This window comes from Protopterus annectens, chromosome 3.part1 (genome assembly GCF_019279795.1).
Source record: "Protopterus annectens isolate FY-2018-M chromosome 3.part1, PAN1.0, whole genome shotgun sequence".
Lineage (NCBI taxonomy): Eukaryota > Metazoa > Chordata > Ceratodontiformes > Protopteridae > Protopterus > Protopterus annectens.
The window spans coordinates 387,040,789-387,060,618 of NC_056732.1; the positions used below are offsets into that span (position 1 = coordinate 387,040,789).

At 39.1% G+C, this 19,830-nt stretch overlaps 1 protein-coding gene across 5 annotated transcripts in view; it reads left to right on the plus strand.

Annotated features, from left to right (window-relative positions):
* OSBPL3 (oxysterol binding protein like 3) overlaps nt 1-19,830 on the plus strand; it is a 2,414,360-nt gene that overhangs the window by 1,372,814 nt on the left and 1,021,716 nt on the right. For all 5 annotated transcript variants that reach the window (XM_044066857.1, XM_044066855.1, XM_044066859.1 and 2 more), the window contains 2 exons: nt 14,089-14,142; nt 18,083-18,196. In XM_044066857.1, coding sequence (XP_043922792.1) covers nt 14,089-14,142; nt 18,083-18,196 — 168 coding nt within the window. The remainder of the gene's footprint in view (nt 1-14,088; nt 14,143-18,082; nt 18,197-19,830) is intronic.

A 19,830-nucleotide genomic window follows, 5' to 3' on the forward strand; every position in this document is an offset into this window, starting at 1 on the left:
TTCTCTCTTACCTACCTTCTACCCAGTCTAATATACAATTCTCAAATTCTCACAAATCTTAACTCAGCACTCCTGACCAAACTCGAATCTACCTACAACAAGGTTGCTAGATTTGCTGCCCAACAAACCTACAAACCCCATCCCTGTCTCTCTCTAAAACATTTGTGTACTACATGAACTACAAAATGAACTGGCACCTCACCTAAGTGTCATGTTTAATCATAGCCTCACCTCAGGCTTCGTGCCCACTGAGTGGAGCACAGCTACAGTTATCCCACTCCACAAGGGGGGATCCACCTTGGATACCGGGAACTACCGCCCCATCAGTCTGATGAGCCTGATCTGCAAGGCCATGGAACGTATTTTCATGGAACTTATAAACAAAGACATTGGCAACCTTCAAACACTGGTTCGTGAAGGGCCAATCTTCTCTCCTGAACCTGATTGACTTCTTTGAATCAGTCTCTTGAGGCGTGGACAAGGGTAAGGTGGTCCATACAGCCTATCTGGACCTCGCCAAGGCCTTCAACACCATCCCCCACTCTGGAATCATAGATAAACTTACTAAGCTGGGCATTAATCCCTATGTCACTCGATGGGTTACCAACTGGATTACTGACAGAACCCACACTGTAAAAGTAGCTGACTCCAAATCCAGCTCCAGACAAGTGGAGTACCTCAGGGTTCAGTCCTGGGATCGCTCTTGTTTGGCATCTACTTCTCAGAAGTACAGGCCAACACTAAGGGACTCTGGCTAGCAAAGTTGGCAGATGACTGCAAACTGGGAGCCATTATTGAATCCCTAAATTATGTGGATATTCTACAAAAGGGCCTTACTGAAACAGATGCTTGGTGCCAGAGCTATGGGCTCAAGCTCAATGCCAAGAAATGTATAGTTATCCCCTGTGGGAAAAACATGTACCCATGAATTACCACATAGGTGGCAGTACACTAAACAATGAAAGTGTGATAAGAGATTTAGGGACACAGGTGGACAGTGGTCTCATCTTTGATAACCACATCACCACAACAGTCAGGAAATCCTTCTGTGTGGCACTTCTCATTTCTAAGGGCTTTTCATCCAGAAAAAAGGAAGTTATTGTCCCACTGTACTCATCCCTCATTAGACCTATTATAGAATACAATTCCCAGTTTGGTATGTACCTTTCAAGACATCTGCAACAACTGGAAAGGCCACAGAAATACCTCACTAAAAGAATCATAGGCCTAAAGTAGATGCCCTATACTGACTGCCTAAAAAAATTCCACCTATACTCTGTCACATATCGTCTACTCTGAGGCAGTCTCTGCTTAACATACAAGGCCATGTCAAACCCAGAGCTGTTGGACATGCTACACTTAAAGGAATCCCAATCCCTCATAGACACACACTCCAGGGATCTAAACCTTGTCATCACACAGGTCAACCAGAGCGCCTCTTTGGCCCTCTTCAAAAGGAACCTTGATGATTGGATGGGAGATAGGAAATTCACCCCGGGGATCATGTCAGTCACCCTACTAGACAGGGGTACAGGGAAGTAAATACTGTGGGAAGAAATAGCCAGGGAATTGTTATGGCTAGGCTTGTATAGGCCCTAGGGCTGATAGCCTAGTACCAACCTATGAACCTAAACTGGCTTGAATTACCCGACCAGCTTCTTCTCTCTCAGCTCCAGATCATCCATTCTATCCTATACCAGCCTTCCTACTGCCCAGCACTATCCCCTCTCATCTCCCATTATTCTCCCTCCAGACCTCTCTGAAGTTCTAACCAAGACCTACTACAAATCTACAAACCCAAGTCTAAATTTGGACACAACATGTACAGCTGTCACCCCACTATTCCTCGGAATAGGTTCCCACTAGAAATCAGGACCCTTAACACATCCTAAACAATTTAAGACAGCCAACAAAGAGCACTTTAAAAGTCACTGGTCCTGCCACTGCACTCTCCCTCCTTAACATCCCCTACTTCTCATACCTTAATCTAGTTTTTGCCCTTAACTCACTCTTCTCACTAGCTCTCTCTAATCTTCCTTGACTACGCTTTCTACTGTCTACTAAAGTCTATTAAGCAAATTGCCTCAGAGAAACATTCTATTGTAATTGTCTTGCCTTCATGCAACTACATTATGATAAAACTGGGTTTTTGTAACCACTTACCCTTAAAACTATATTCATTAATGACATATTTCTTTTTATACATCTTGAAATAGTTTTGCTATACTCCTGATTATTGACACTGTATAACATTATATTGCTACTTAATGCCTTGTAATAATCCTGTAACATTACTGTTTAATGCTAATTTATAATGAAAATTGTTTAATATGTTGGAGCTTTTCTCCCCGGGCCTCTGCTGAAAAAGAGTTGTTCAGCTCAGTCGGACAATCCCGGTGAACAAATGTAAAATAAATAAATAACTAAAATTTGAAAGAGAGCAGAACACCTTCCTATCCATGTATGTCATCCTGTCATCTCCCAGTGGGGCATACATAGCTGTATGGAGATAGTCTGTTGTAGTGACCAGCCTATGCTGATCTGCCCCCTCTGTGTAGTGACTTGGTGGTTTGCCATTTCTGAGAGGTATAAGAGGATATTATGTATTCTCTTACATATTGCTGCATTTAGGTAAGGAGTGCATCCATTCTGTTTGATGTTAAAGACTGGGGCATGCCTAGTGCCTTACCTGTGAACTGCTGGAGTGTTCTTGTGACTGTGATAAATAGTACAACAACAACATAGGTGATCAGAGAGTTAGGTCAACCTGCAGTTCCATGCAGCATATCACAAAGGATGATCTGGATTGCTTCATTTACCGTACACCAGCAAAGTAGCTTTTGCCCTGATGATATAGAGGAGTAATGTCATGTACAGAATTCACTGATGTCATTGTTGTGTCATTACATTTGAAGTACTACCAACTGCATGCCTTCTGTTCAGTGCTGTAAAGATACACAGCATTTCAGCTCCACCATCCACTTTTTGCCTTCTTTCACCTCAGCATACTATTTTTTTGTAGTGCGCTGCTTTCCAGCATGCTGATCTTTGCATTTGTTTGTACTGTTCAAGAGAAGCATACAGCTTGTTGGTACAGAGTTATTGCCCAGAAGTGCTCATTAACTTGATGCCTTATTTTCCTGAAGGTGCTCTACCATAAATATTCTAGATATCCATGTACCTCTGTTCGATGAAGTACAATTCCCTTGCATGACTGCTGCTCCAGCTTATGCTTAGCCATGCCGATCTGCACAGACAAACAATTCACAAAAGCATGAATTCTAGTCAGTTGTCTAGTGTTATAAACAAAAGACAATGTCATATTTCCTATAGAATGTATGCAAGACATATTTAACCAGAATTGAATAGTTCTGCTTAGTAAACCCAGTAACCATACTTTTTAGATTTTATGTATTTAATTAATGGCTGGTTGGTTGCTGGCTAGTTTGATCTAATTAAGACTGTAGCCTGTTTCGGGGCAGAATCAAAGGTGGCATTTACAAAAATAAAAATATATCATATATTTTGTCTTAAAGGATTTCTTTATCTTGGTATAATATCTGTTCATATTTTTTTAGAAGAGGTGTGAACACATTCAGAGGAGAAAATACTCATTTGCCAGGACTGAATAGCACAGAAATATGTAATGTAAAAGCTAATGTTGCTAATTTATATTTAATTTTACTAAACTAAAGTACTTCAGTATTGGAATTTAGCAAGCAGTGATTAATATGCAAATATGGTTATAAATCACATAGTAGGATAAGAAAAAACAATTTAAAAAAGGTAAATCAGAACATGCAGCATATGTTGTTGTGTCTTTCGGCTTATCCCAGTTAGGGGTCGCCACAGCGGAACTCCGGTCCGCTAATGTTTGGTAGTGGATTTTTACGTGCCGAGTTACCAGCCCTGATGCACAACCTTCAATGAAGGCACGCTCATTCACGCATGCCTCCACACAGAAGACGCTCTAGCTGAGAATCGAACGGGACAACGTCTTGCTGTGAGGCGACAATGCTAACGCAGCACCATTACCGCGGGATTGATGCCAGAACATGCAACATATATATGGTGTAATTAAAAGAAAGTAATTTATGAGAATGTCAATTAAAACATTTTCCTAATATGCATTAGTAACTTCTGCTTTTGGCATATCATTTCATAAACATTGTTAAAACTAAATGCCCCTGCTAGGTTATGATTCCAAGCTGTCAGAAACATTGCTGAAGGTTAAAATCCCTGAATAATTCTAGGGTCTGTAATCTTCTTGTACAGTTGTACCCGTAGTACTGTGTTGTTTTGGCAGAAGAAATTTTGACTTCTTCCTTTTATTGCAAACATCTGCTTGTGATTACGGTTTGAAATTGGTTACTGATGATGGTCTGGTGAGCAGAGATTACATGAGGGATATGCTGGGTTGGAAAACTGAATACTAGATCTGAAATACTTCTGCTTGATTAACTTAAACATGGGTTGGATCCCTGCCTTAATACCCAAGAATAGATCCATCTTTCTTAAACTAGGCAATTTTCTCTAAGTGCCATTCAGACAGGTAGATGTTCTGGCCAGGAGACCATTGTTTATTAGACTTTCTGCTCATAGTTTGGACGTATAAGTTCTGAAGAGATTCTACTTAATTCATTCAGTTCTGATTACACTACTCTGTCATCTGGGATCATATTAAATATCACTGCAGCTACATGTTTGTGAAGATGAGATGCAGAAGAAATCTTTATTGTTGTAGACTGAATCAACATATAAAAATATTGATTGATCCGTAATTAAAGGTTACCCACCCTACACCATGTTTTAAATCTATACAGGGCACTTCAGCTCCCTTGAAATTTGTAAGGCCAGGCAGACAAGTTTACCCTGCATGACAGCAGATCATGGTACTTCTGAGATAATAGAGATAAACTTTGATCCCAGTACCTAAAGGACTGACATCCTATTTGTGTCTGTGGAAAGCATAGGAACAGCTGCAGGAACCCGATAAAGGCAAAGATTTTTTTCAGTATAGTATAGTCAAGTTGCAGTGTCAGTCATGCTGTAGGTAGCACACTTGCCTTTGGTGCAGAATGCTGTGGGTTCTGTTCTCACACCAGGTAGATCGATTGCTGACACCACAGTGCAGCATAAAGGGGGTGCTGCACTCCTGAGTGTGCTGTCCTTTGGATGAAATGTTAAAGCAAGACCCCATCTACTTGAGTTGGTGGTAGCTCAGGTGGATATAAAAGATCCCACTGAAGCTGTCAAAAAAGTAGGTAAAGTTCCTCAATGCCCTGGTCAACTTTCCCCAGTTGTATAAATGCCACAGCAGTTCTTTCCTAAAAAGAGAATACTAGTGTAGTGGGACTGACCTGGTCAACAAATGATAGGTATATAGATAGATAGATAGATAAAGTATTATTCAAAGAATTATGACATGGAATTAATGTGCTGTTGAACCCCGAATGAAAAACTACGCACACGTGCACGTAAGCACTCTCTCGCTCCTCATTTTGACTACTGAGATTCTTGTGACTTAGGTTTTTTTTAATGGTTTTATGTCGATTGCATTTAGGTTTATCTCAATGACCAACCAAGGCAGTAGGGGTAATTTGGCTAAGACATCAGGGAAATCTTCCTTCTTGTAAGAGATTGATCTGACAAATTAAACACCCCTCATCCTTGCAGGAAGTGCCATGGTACCTTTTATATCTACCTGAGGTGCCATCACCTTATGCAGTTGGGAGCTCAGTTAACATTTCAGAAATGATCTACACAAAAGGCTTATATTTTTCTGAAATAATAATGGTCCAACTAGTGGTCAGCAGCATTGCTTCATGTAACACAAGTAATGCTAGGACAGCTATATCCATTTCTGTGACTAGGTTCCTTGTGATGTGGTCAGGTGAGCTCTGTTTCTGTGGTGTTTCAGGATTCCTTTGCTATATTGTTTGACCACTGAGCCTAACCTGTTGGCCTTGAGACCTTGCGTTTCCTCATACTTGGTAACCTGATCATGAAAGTAAGAGCTGTCCAGAGGATCCATCATCCAGACAGCCATTGAGGTGTGTTTTGCCATTAAATCAAAATTTCCACTTATCTACAAGGTGATTATGTGGCACCCTACAATGCAGGAAGAGGCAGAAGAGTGAGCTTGTGTGCCATGTATGGGACTCATGGGCACTGCCAGGATGCTGGGCTGACATATTGGTGATGCACCCCCATACATCACACAATACCTGGCAATTGATGGAATGGCAGCCTTTACTATTTTAGTACTTTTACCCCCATGGACCTGCTGGGGCCCTAATGGCAACACGAGTGCAATCTATTGCACCAAGTATTTCAGGGGAACATGCCAACCAATAAAAGACATGCATGGTTTAGGTTCGGTCCTGAGGTGACACCAGAAAATAGATGTACTGATCCATGCATGCCAAGAGTATATTTATTTATTTACCGGGAAATTCCAACTAGACATAGGTCCTTTTTTAGCGGAAGCCCAGGGAGAAAAGCTCCTGTTTCATAAATTGAGTTACAGTATTGATCTTGACAAGCAATAATAAACAGAGCAAAATATACATAATAATAGAGAAACTGCTGAAGTATCCTCAAGGCAGAAGCCTTAAAAGTACTCAGTGTGTCCTCAGTCTGTCTCTGGAATGTCTGTGTGGCAGGTATAGTGAGGTTACACATACTTTAGTGTCCACAGGTATAGGAAGGCCACACATCCCCATCTGTGGGCCATGCATACTCACTTAAGCCCTTAAAATGCCATTTCATTCTGAATGCATCAAAAATATCCCGATTATCAAAGTTATAGTTGGTTATGCTTTGTCTTTATCTTGCTGTCTTGCTGGTGAAGGCCACTGGGTGCCAGCTGTTTTGGCTCAGCCAAGACGAGCAGCTCACATCAAGAAATACCTAGACTGACAGCAACAGCAAACCTCGTCATCAAATGCAAAGTAGATATAAAAGGAGTGATTCGACTTTTATAACACATCTGCAGATGGCATGGAAACCCATCAAAACATAACTGTGAATCACAAACAGGCAGGAAGGGAACTTGTTAGTATAAGAAGTTCTACATAATTTCTCATTAGAATCTCATTACTCCTTCATTTGCATAAGTTATTCAAGGCTACAGTGCAAATGACCTCTGAATCACACGAGGCTGTGCTCATGTGTGGTTCTGAAGAAGTCTGTTCATTAAAGACGAAACCTAGGTAAACTGTTGTCAGCATTTCTGTGCTTGGTGAAATTTGTGGTTCCTGGTAACGAGCTGGTCTTGCTTGGTTCTTTGTTCGGAATAACACTCGTGTGGACAGCACTGATTGCTGCTACTTGTATATACGACTATAAATATTACCTCAAAATCTACCAAAGTCAATTCTGAGGCAAAAATAGCCACCCAAGCAAAGGACAATCACAAGGCTTTTTTTAGTTATACTGATATTCTCAGGAGCACAATGCAACATTGTGCTGATCTAATTATAAATGATGTTACTTTCACCGAAACAAAAGATGTAGCCAACATTCTAGCTGATAAATTCAGCTCAAATTTCATCCTGGCCCCCCACACCATCTATCTCACATGAAGTATCTGAATCCAGTTTGACACCAGCAATCACACAAGACCAAGTCCTGAAAGTGCTATCAAAAAAAAAAATGGTCCTGAGAGTATCTTATGGTTTATTTTGAATAGCATGAAGCACAATTTAGCCACACCCCTAATATCACTGTTCATTCAACCTTAGCCTTTGTATGGGTTTTGTATTACATGAATGAAGAATAGCAACAGTTATTCCCCTGCATAAGAGAGGGACTTCTATGAACCCCACACATATGTCTGACCAGTCTCATATACAAAGCCGTGGAAAAAGTTATCATGGAATTAATCAACAGAAGCCTGAAACACTGGACCCATCTCAGCTTGAATTCATCAAGGGTAGGTCATGCTTAGTGAACCAGGTGCACATTTGAAAAGGTCCCCAAAGCAATGGATGAAGGTAAAACTGTACAGACAGCATATCTTGACCTGGCCAAGGCTTTTGACACAATCCTGCACTCAGGGATAGTGGAAAAACATAATAAACTAGGAATAATCCCCTTTGTCACCTACTGGATTGACAACTGCCTCACAGATAGGACTCGGGAGATCAAAACAAAGGACACTACCTCCACAAAAAGACCAGTGGAGTCCCCTAGAGTTCGGTGCTGGGACCTCTTCTGTTTGGCATCTACTTCTCAGAAGTAAAATCAAATTTGCATTTAAATGAAGCTAGGAGTAGTGATTGAATCCCCAAAAGACTGAGTCATCCTACAGAAAGGCTTGTCCCAAACAAATAACTTGTGCCAGATTGATGGACTAAAGCTAAACTTAAAAAATATATATTATTGTCTCCTTTGGAAAGTCAACTCCCTTGGGGAACTACCACATTGACAATACACCCCTAAGAGTTGACCCAGTAGTTCAGAATTTTGAAAGTTATGTGGACAATAAACCACCTTATGACCAGCATGTGTCCACTGTAGTAAGGAAGTCCTACTGTATTCCACAGCACATGCACTAGGAGATTGCTTCTAGATCCAGGGATGTCATTGTCCCCTTTTCATGCCTCATTAGGCCAATCTTTTTTTATCTTTTTCCCCCGCCCCTGATATGAAAACAACTTGTGTGTTTTCAGAAGTCATTAAATTTTAGCCTTATGTTCAGTCTTTATTATCAGCTTGTCTCCAAGAAAACATAAGAGAAAAAATAAAAATGCAGTCCTCTACTGCAGCTTGAAAGACAAACTGAAACATTTATTGCTAAAGAGAAACATTTTATTATATTTGTTCTTATATTTACTTATTTCCTCTTAAAATGTATTAGTAGACTAAGCCAAGGGTCTTGATCCAGACATTCACCTATGCAAAAGTTAGAGAAAATATTATAAGCACTGCATATTTTATGATCTGTGTACCTTTACACCTCATCACCCACATCAACAGCACAAGATTACAACCTGTTATTTTAAACCTGATTTTATCTGGCTTCTCTTCTGTTTTTGCACTATAATGCCTACATTTCTTAATACAAGAAAAGAAGAAAGAAAGAGAAGAGGAGAAAGGAAAATAAAAAGCATCCATTTACTTTAGTAAATTTATCACATACAAGAATAACTAAAAATATTTTACTATAAAATATGCAATTTATGTTGTGAAATGTTTCATAGAAATAGTGTTAAGAACAGAAATTGTTTTACTTAGTTACCCTTTCCCCTCCACTCAGCGTCCTTCCAAACATTAATGACATGAAGTGAGGCAAGTGCCTCCCAGTTCCTCGCAAGCTCAACAAAGTCAACAAAAGTCCATTCCCTTTACTTACCCTTGTACAGACAGCACCTCACAAGTGTGACCAATACCTTGTAGTCTCACATGGGTTCAGCAACTTCCATGCCGCCGGTCTTCCACCTCCCACCCCCATCAGCCAACCTCCAACTTGGTCCAATTCCAAGGCACTCCCAACTCCTCCAATCAACCTCTGGGTCCCTCTCTGTCCAGCAAGCATCCTCTCCCAGAACAGTTGAAAAAGTTTCATTGGCAAAGTCTCTCTGTCTGCCTTATTATCAGAAGAGTGATAATCAGAGTCCCTCTGCCCAATGACCCACCCTCTGCTGGACAAACCTTCACACCTCCTCCTCCTCAACTCAGTCTGCATCAAAAAATGATCTTGATACTCCAGGGAAAAACACCCTGAAGACAGCCGGACAAAGCAGCCTGAATGCCATACCCTCCCCTTGACACTCTCCAACCACTGGAATAACCCCTCATCTCCCCCTGCCTGGTGCACAGTGAACAATCACCCCCACAAGCACTCCACTGTCTGCAATCCTCAACAGTTTCCTCCTCTGCCACAGTCCTGCTAGGACCAACTCCCGACACTGGCAAGTCTGCATCTTCACCAATGAAGGTCTCTGCTGCTCTCTCATGGCCAGACCCAGAGCACACATAGTGTGCCCTTTCAATTAACAGTCCCTTCTGTGGAATACCAGTCCAGTTGCTTATTTTGCCTTCATAAAATTAATACAGTCTCTACTTCTTGTTTCTCATGCAGAGCAGAAAATCTCAGATTTTCTCTACATGTTCTGTCCTCTAATTCTACCATTTTTTGATGCATCTCTTCTTGAATAGTCTCATACTCAACCAGGCTTTTCTTCATTTCTACCTCTGATTTTTGCAGTTTTATCAGTTGTCTTGAGTATCTAATAAAACCAAATAGCACTCCAAAGGATAAATGCCTCGTTGAATGAAAAGAAGCTTAAATAAAATAATCCAACAGTGTATAAAATGAAGCAAACATGTAGAAGGACCATAAAAGTAAACTTCAGGCACGTTTATTAAAATGAACCCAGTGCACAAGAACAGGTACGCGCTTTCACAGTTAGCTTCATCAGACTAAAATATTGCACACCCCATAACCAAGTTTAAATACAACAATATGGACAATCAAACTGCATGATGAAAGTCACATGATAGAAGATTACATAATAAAAAATCACATGATAAAAAGCATTGGGTTGTACCTTAAACTCATATTGAGTGTAATACAAAATATGAGTTTATAACTAACTTTCACTATGAATGCAAATATAACTAACTTTCACTATGAAAGCAAATATGCAAATAACAAAAAAACAGCATTCTAGGACAAAAATTAAAATATGTGTGTGTGTGTATAAATATATATATATATATATATATATATATATATATATATATATATATATATATATATAGTCCTATGTGTTTGCTTTGTTGTATCCACTTTTGGATTATTTTGTCTTGAGCATCTGTTTAAAGCGTCTTCCATTTCTTTTCCAGCCTTTAGTTATTTGACTTGATATTCTACTTCAGTGTTTCATTTATTTTAATCTGCTTTGACCACATTTGACTTACTTTTTTCCTCTAGAATATATATCGTGCACCAAAATCGAAGCTTGAACTGTTTTTTTTTTTTGCTGAACAGCTGCAGGAGTCTTACCAGTCAGTGTTTTCTTTTCACTTTTCTAGTTGATTTTCCCTCAGGGTGTAGTTTCTTATTTACAGGCATCCAGGCAGTGTACTTACTAGCCAGTAACTGAATTTTACTCAAGCTGACAATATCACTGGCTGTTGTTTCTCAGTTTCTGTTTTTACACTGGGAGAGCTAAAGTTAAGCTGTTGATCAATGTGCAGCCATCTTGAGGAAGTCCTCATTAGGCCAACCAGTGTGTATAATGCCCCTTTTGGCATGTATCTGTCCAAGCACATATAACAACTGGAATGCCCACAGATATACCTTACAAAAAGGGTACAAGACCTAAACAATATGTCCTACATGGACTGCGTCAAAGCCCTATCATTTTTATTTTCTTATTACAGACTGATAAGAGGTGACTTGTGTCTAGCATACAAGACATCCTCAACCTATCACTAATGGACTTAATATCTCCAAGTCAAATGGTATCAGAAATACAGAATCAGTGCACCTAAACCTCTTCTGCAGCATTAATAGAATGGTTTGGTGGGACAGCTATGTCTTGCAGAAGATACCACCACTATGGAAAAGACTCTTCACCCACATAAAACATATTTCATTCCTGACCACCTTGAAGTGTAACTTGGATCACTGGATGGAAAGTTGGAGATTTATGCCAGGACTTCCCCTGTACTGCTAATGGACAGAGGCAGCTCCTAAATGCTTTATTCCCAACACATGGTTCCCCTCCAGATTTCTATGCTTTGATCTAATAATTATCACTAGAGTAATATACAAGTATAACACTTGAAAAGGGTTGAGTGAATCTAAGCTTTAATGCGGTAGGTTAATTTTAAGCATCAAATGGGATAATTGGCTAGACTTAAAATGGCCTACAAGGGCAGTCAGCTTAGTGCTATCCTATAAACCTGCGGAACAAGGATGAGCAAGTTGTCACTGCCCTAATTGTATGAACCTTGACCGAATGTGACAAACTCTCATTTTTATTTTGGCAAAACATTTATTTATTTACTGTTTAACCAGGTAGGTGTACAAGAAGGGCCATGTTGTGTAACAGGCGCACACAAACCATCCAGAACTACAACAGCATGAGTATACCAAGATGCAGTAAGAAGAAACATGCTCAGCCAATGAGCACTTCATCTCCCTTTTGTGTAAATGTCTCTTCAGTTGTCCCAATTTATCCCTACTCAGCACTGGACACCTGACAATTTACCTGCAGGACTGGTTCAAGCAATATATTTCATGGCCCTGCTATCCTGTCTATGAACAATTAATTTCTTGCCTCTAAATTAACGTGATGCTAGCTATTCCAGCTGCAACCCATAGTCCCTTCTCTCTTTTTTTTTTCTCTTACACTCTAGTCTTTCTACTTGCTCCATAGAGTGCAGTAAACTAAATCATATCCTCTTTCCATCATTTAATCTATCTATATCTATATCTAAAATATATATATATATATATATATATATATATATATATATATATATATATATTCCCAGCTTCCTAAAACTCCTCTTATACCTCCATTATTTTGGTAATTCTGCACTATATGATTTCCTCTAGCCTGATACTGTTTACTCTGTATGGAGTCTAGAATAACATTCAGTACTTAAGATGTGGCTTTTCTAGTGTCCTTTATAAAGGGATGACTACCTCATTGATGAAATCCATTTCCCACCGTGTGGAGCTCTGCATTGTATTAGCTTTCACCATTGCCCATCTGCAATGCATCCCATGAATTTCTGATCCTTTTTCAAACTGTAGCTGCTTAGGGCCACCCCACAAAGAACGAATCTTCAGTGTATTTTCCCACTTTAGAATGCACACTTTGTATTTTTAATATTAATTCTAAGATGTCACATGTGCCATAATGCACATTTATGAGCAAGATGGCAATATTTGGCTGCCTTCCCAGTTAGTTCTCTTTCATCTTATTCTTATCTAAAATCTGTCAATCATGCTAACAGTTTTAATGAATTGTACAACGGATTTTGCAATTTTACTAATAAATGTTACAGCATTCAGTCACACAGTATAGAACAGTGCATGACAGTATAAAACTGAATCAAATTAACTGCAATCAAGTATTTGCAGAAGACTCTAAAGGATACAGAATCCAAAACTTTGATCTTCTGTGGGAATAGATGCAGAAAGACAAACTACCAGTGTTACTTAAAACATAAAACAAATAGGTTCTCATTGACATGGTCTGTATGGTAAACGTCTGGGAATAAATCATGATTATGCCTTGCAGTTTGAGATCCATGTAATGCATTCCTTTAAAAACGTCCATTCTCACCCTAGGCTGTTTTATTACAAAAGTTTTACTTTACTTTAGCAACTATGAACAAATGATTTTTGAAATCCCTGATCTTACACATTTTTTCTGGCCAGTATTCTGCATGGATCCTTCAGTTAAGCACTGCTATAGAAGGAGGAGAATCGGGAATTTCACCTGTGAGATGGTCTGGACAGCTTGTGAAAATGCTTTAAATGAGAGGGGTACCAGACATAGCCCAGTGGACAGAAGTCCCAAAGCAGACTCAAAACATGTTGAAGGAAGTGTAGCACACGGCATGCTTTGAAATGCCTTGATTCCCAGTGAGTGATCTGAAACCTGTTCCTGGGGATATGGAAGTCCAGTCTACCTTATTCAACTTGCTGTCACTTCGACCATGTTAGGATAAGAGCTTTAGAAAATGATGATGTCCTTTGTTGTTTAAGCAACCATTTTATCAGTTTAGTGTTTCTTCTTTTGTGAATATCTTTGTGAAACATCCGTATGACCTCATGTAAAAGGTAGTTTACAGTAGTGGTGAGCAGAATTTTTAACTATATTTAATGTTGAGCTGTTTTAACTGCATGCCTTTCCACCTGTCCTTGGCAGTATGTTTGGTAAGAACAGTAGACTGTTTATCACAGAGTACCTTGTTACCTATAACCTGCCATACAGGTAGATGAAACTGCATGCAGTGTGCCAGCATGTAATTTGAGAAATCTGATGGTCGAGTGTAAAGCAGCCAAATTAGTGAAATGGTCTTCAGTCTTAAACAACTTTATTTTTTCTTTTGCAGAGATACTTTTTATTAGACAAGGGGATCCTAAAATATGCAAAAACTCGAAGTGATGTAAGTATACATTTATTTTATATTTGTCAAATGTTACATTTTGCATAGCTTTGTTAAATAAAAAAATGTTTAAAAGCACCGCATTGCTTGTGTTCTATAGGCAGTGACTGCTTTCTGGTCTTCTAATCACTTTTGGTTTAAAAATTTAGATTGCACTGCTCTGTTCGTGTCATGTCATACCAAGTTTTTTTTTTTTAATGAATATATTAACTTATTGTTAATTGAATAAGTGGTCTTCCTTGTGAATCTTTTTCAGCTATGACCAGCTCCACAATGACTCTCTGTCTCTCACTCAGCCACTGTGTGTGGGTGTGTGCGCGCGCGCGCGTGTGTGTGTGTGTGTGTGTGTGTGTGTGTGTGTGTGTGTGTATGTGTGTGTGTGTGTATATATATATATATATATATATATATATATATATATATATATATATATATATACACACACACACACACACACACACACACACGCACACAGATTTTATATATATATATATATATATATATATATATATATATATATATATAAAACTAACATCGTCATTGGAAACGCATCAGCTTCACAAAGCATTGCCAAAATACAATATCAGTCAGAAACTATTTCAAAAGTAAACCTAAAACACTTTACCACACTAATCGCATCTTGAACCACTACCAGCAACACACCCTTCCAGAACAAGAAAGACTAACACACAAAGACCACCACCACTACTGCTTAAAACACTAATGTAACACATGCTTGTACACCTAAACACACATTGTACACACAGCACACATATCACAAAACTAAATGCCTTACGTAGTCGTTTTACCCCCTTACAAGTATATATTAAGGCATTGGTCACAAAAATGGGGCCAAAATGCATTCTTCATTAAAGTGCTATAGTTGAAAAACCCCATGTTATGCTGGCCATTAACAATCTATATAGTCAACAAATGACACAATAACATTCTCTCTCTGTCTACATATACATTTCTATATAAATGTATATATATATATATATATATATATATATATATATATATTCCAAAACCAGTAGAGACCCAGCAAATGTAGATAAAAAATCCCAAGAAGAAGGTAGCAACAACAGGAACAAAATAACACCAATAGTCATCGAAATAATCACAAAATCAATTTAATACACACCAAAAATGTAAGCGCTTTCACGGAACAGGGTCCGCTTCCTCAGACGTTAACATTACTGAACAAACATCTCACATATATACAGCACTAAGTCATTGGGCTCATCAATCAATTAAAATCACCATAGTAACTAAACACATTTGTGCCTATAAACTCCTAAAACACAACACTAAGAGCTGTTTAAAACCAAGCCTTAAACTGAAATACTACATTATCAAAAGTTCTACACTTTTGATAATGTAGTATTTCATTTTAAGGCTCGGTTTTAAACAGCTCTTAGTGTTGTGTTTTAGGAGTTGGCGAAAGTTTAACAAAAAGATAAAGTTGCACCTTGCATAGAAAGTTAAGTCTGCAGTACTCAGTTGCAGTATCAAACAAAACTCTGCTAAATGATCACGTTCTTTAGACTTCCACAATTCAGCAGACATGCAGCATTTCTTTACAAAAAGTTACAGAATTCTCTTTGCTGCAGAGTAGCTTATTTAAATAAGGGAACAGTACTTACAGCACAGAGCTGGGCTTCACTAGGCTTCACATTAGGCTTCTACACAAGCATTTCCTCACAACCATGGGTACCTTGAAGCATCTTCCTCTTGCATCATGTAACAGGCAGGAATACATCCAAGTGACTTCTCCGCTAAATCTCCTTTCCCCTCACAGGATGTGGTTCAAATAGTCTGTGTTCTGGGGCTCTTAGCTCCTTTTAGTCCACCTGGGACCCCACTTCAGATGCAAATGTTACAGATCTGCTCACTAGCAGGATATTGGGGCTGTTTGCAGGTCTGCCTGGCTAATGTTTACTTGCCTATTCATGAGTTAGCATATTTAAAAGAACCTGGCATTACTGTGTTATAGGGCCCCACCCAGTGTGGCACCATCAGTTAGAGCTTCAGCAGGTGGGCTATGTGGCTGGGACAGTCCATCTGCATTCAGATGGCTGCAGCCTGACTGATGCATGATTTTAAAAACTGGAGGGCTATACATTTGGTGCCTACTGAAATAACTTTGGGTTGGTATCCTTTTTTCAGAGAAGCGTTTGAAGTGGGATGTGATAGTTTACAAGCATAAATTCCTTGCCTATCTGGTAGTATTTATTTTATGGTAACAAGAGCCCACTTAGTGGCTAAATGCTCTCTTTCATTAGACAATTAATGATTATTGGCATTACTCTGCTTTCATAGCATATAGGACTGTTCCTTTCCATCTACAACCTGCAGTAAGACTTTACCTGTGCTTATCTCAGAGGAATCTTGTGTGCTAAAAGTTTCTTTGAGAAGTCTGGCGATGAATATGGATTGTGAGTACAGCATATTTTTTAGCTGCCTTTAGGCTTATTCTGTGTCATTTGTCCAGTTCACCTTCACTGGAGCCTTGCTTTTAGTCAGGTCAGTGGTTGAGCAAACTATAGTGGTGAAATCAATAATAGCATTCTGATAATCATTAGCCAATCCCAACAAAGCTCTATTTTTATTATTAGTTAATACATTTTTATTTTTAATGGATTGTGATGGTATTACACTGCCTCAGATTTTTTCAGACTGTGATTTTAGTGTCCCTCAACCTAATGGATAACCTAGATATCAATATAATTTACACTTGCAGAGTTAGCCATCAGTCCAGCTTGATGCAGAACATGTAAAATGGCTAGAAACCTTGTCTTCACAAAATAGTACATCTCCCAGGTAAGCTGCTCATTATCTGTTTTGGGGTCTAAGGATTTTATCCAATAGTCTCTGGAATGACGCAGATTTTCCTTAAAGACCAAAAGGCAGCACTGTGTAATGAAATGGCTCATCTGGTGTGGAAAAAGCAGTTTTCTATTTACCAGCCTAGACTAGCAGATTTTGTTAATAGCCCTTATTTAAGCCTAAAGTGGACATTAACCTAGACTTGCCCAATTCCTCACTAAATTTGTACACTTGGGACATGAGATATGAATCAAAATGTAAATAAGTTTAGCTTCCTGAAGTCATTGCAAAACCTTCTTCATCGGGGTTGGGAACCAGTACAGTGGCCATGCTCAAATCGCAGTGGTGGTCTTCTCTAACTAGATGCCTAACCTTTTTTTTTTTGTATCTCTTCCCTAATTGCCCCATGTTGGGACTGTGCTTTTTACTGTGGTTGTAACTCTAGTTTCTGTCCTGGTACAATTTCTATGTAGTGAATTAAGCTGGTTTTACCAGGTAAAACTCAGAATATATATATTTTTTTCCCCAAGCAGTTTCTTTTGGTTCTTGTTGTTCATAGTTCATAGGTTAACTATTAAAAGTCTAGTCAATAACTACAGGTTAGAATCAACCCTTGTACTTTGTATCCATGAGGTAAAGACCTTAACCATTGTACCAACTCTGCTCCTTGGTTTTGTGACCCAAACAGTGTCTCAAGTATATTGATTTCAGAACATACTATAGGAACCTTTACTTCTCCTACAAACATTGTAGATTTTTTTCAGTAGTTTGAGCTACATATTTTTGGATTATTCTTGATTTCCAGACTTACATTTCTCATGCGATGTATTACCAGGAAGTGTACCGGGCCCACCCTGCTGAAGGTAATGGGTGGATGACACTTCAGAGACCAGTAATAATAGCTGTTTGTCTGAGTAACGACTTCTGTGTCAAATATTTGTCTTTAATAGCTCATGATGTGCCACCATTAAACTGAAGTATCTCTCTCAGTAAACGTTTTTAGTAGGTAGACTTTTGAGGGCCACAACTGCACAGTCACATTAAAGACCAAATCTGGAATTCCTTGTTCTACATGTATAGCTTTTCTAATTTTATTTGTTTATTTTTGCAGATAGAAAAGGGGAAATTACATGGCAGTATTGATGTTGGATTGTCCGTAATGTCCATAAAGAAATCTGCAAAATGTATTGACTTGGATGCAGAGGACAACATTTACCATCTTAAGGTAAACTGTCAAGCTGTGTAGGTGTACTGTAACTGAAAAACTGTGTTGGGCAGATGATTCACAAAGCAGGTTTGGCTCATAGAAACCTATAATGTTTCTTAGTAGGTTGTAACAAACAAGGCAATATATACTACACTTATCATCTGACATTAGTCTGAGGAATAATTCAGAGTGAGATTCAAGTTACGTCAGTTATTTCCAACTAGATGTAAGAGGAGGTTAAACTGTGCCACATAAATCCACAGAAGCATAAGTCATTATCCATAAGAAAACAAGAATATTTTATTTTTGTACCATACTGAAATGCACTATTACCTTTCTGTCTGCAGTGCACCTAGGCAGAATGAAACGAGGAAAACCCTTCTGAGTGGTTTGTCCATCACTAACATTTAATGTCTTGCAATGAAGACCCTCAAACAAAAGACTTCCAGTCATTGAAGGAGATCAGTTGGTTTTCATTATTTTTCTGCAGGTGATGAGACCTTTGCAGCTTTATTTAAATCTCGAGCCACAAGCCATCTTTGATGGATGAAATGTCCGGTTTTCCTCCTCCTCCTTCTCTGGAGTGAATAACTTTATTTATTGCATTTGTTAATAAGTACCATAACCCACTGGACAGTAGTTTTTTTTTTTGGCAAGTGGGGCAGGATGAGGGAATGACTCAGGGAATACTTTACTTAATGCATTTTGTTAATGCAGCAGTAACATGACACACTGGACAGTATTTGTTTTTTTTTTTTTTTTTTTGCTGATCCAGGCAGTACTTGCTCCCCATGATGTACAACAAAACATTTACATTTATATGAATTTCATACTACGCCAGCCCTGAGTAGACAAATAAAGCCCTGACTATGACCCAGGCAACCCAAGTATGACTAGCAGCAGTGAGGATAGGCATGTCTTTTCTTGGGGGAAGGTAGCATATCTGACTGTGCATTGTAGCAGCTGTTTGAAAGAAGAGGGCTGGTCAGTGCCCTGGGGGTACGGTGCAGCCCACCAACTGGTACTAGCCTTCAGTGCCCAAGTGTACAGGAGCATGAACTTGCAATGTGGAAGGCATTATGGGCTCCTTCTGTAATGCAGGTTACATGTCCTTCTGCCCAGAGGTGGTATTAGATTCCATACCATTTCAGAGCATATGAAATCATAACACTTGCTTTTAAAGTTGGTGCTGTCATCCTGATAAAGATGATAATCCCCAACCCAAGGGAGTGATTTTGATTCCTTTTCCATCTGTTCCTGACATCTGCCCAGTCTCCAAAAACCCATTTGTTTCCTTCACTATGGGCAGAGGTAGTGAGACCCATCCATATCCTTAATGACATTTGGACTCCCTCACCAAGGAAACAGCAGCCTTAACATTCTTTACTATGGTAAAGACATTTCCCCTTTTAGAATGGAAAAAGTCAGAAAGTAGGTATCATATATTCAGCTGGGGGTGAGGATTTTATGACATTGGTCAGTGTAGGGAGAGCCAGCTGTGATGGTGTAGTGGGATAAAGCCATGACTGTGACCCAAATGCCTTAAATTCAGGTAGTGTCTCAGGCATCTGACAGAGCTGGCAGGGTGAGTGAGGAATAAAGAGGTGGAGCCTTATCAACTCTCTCCAGGTGTGGGGTAGAGTTGCATGCAT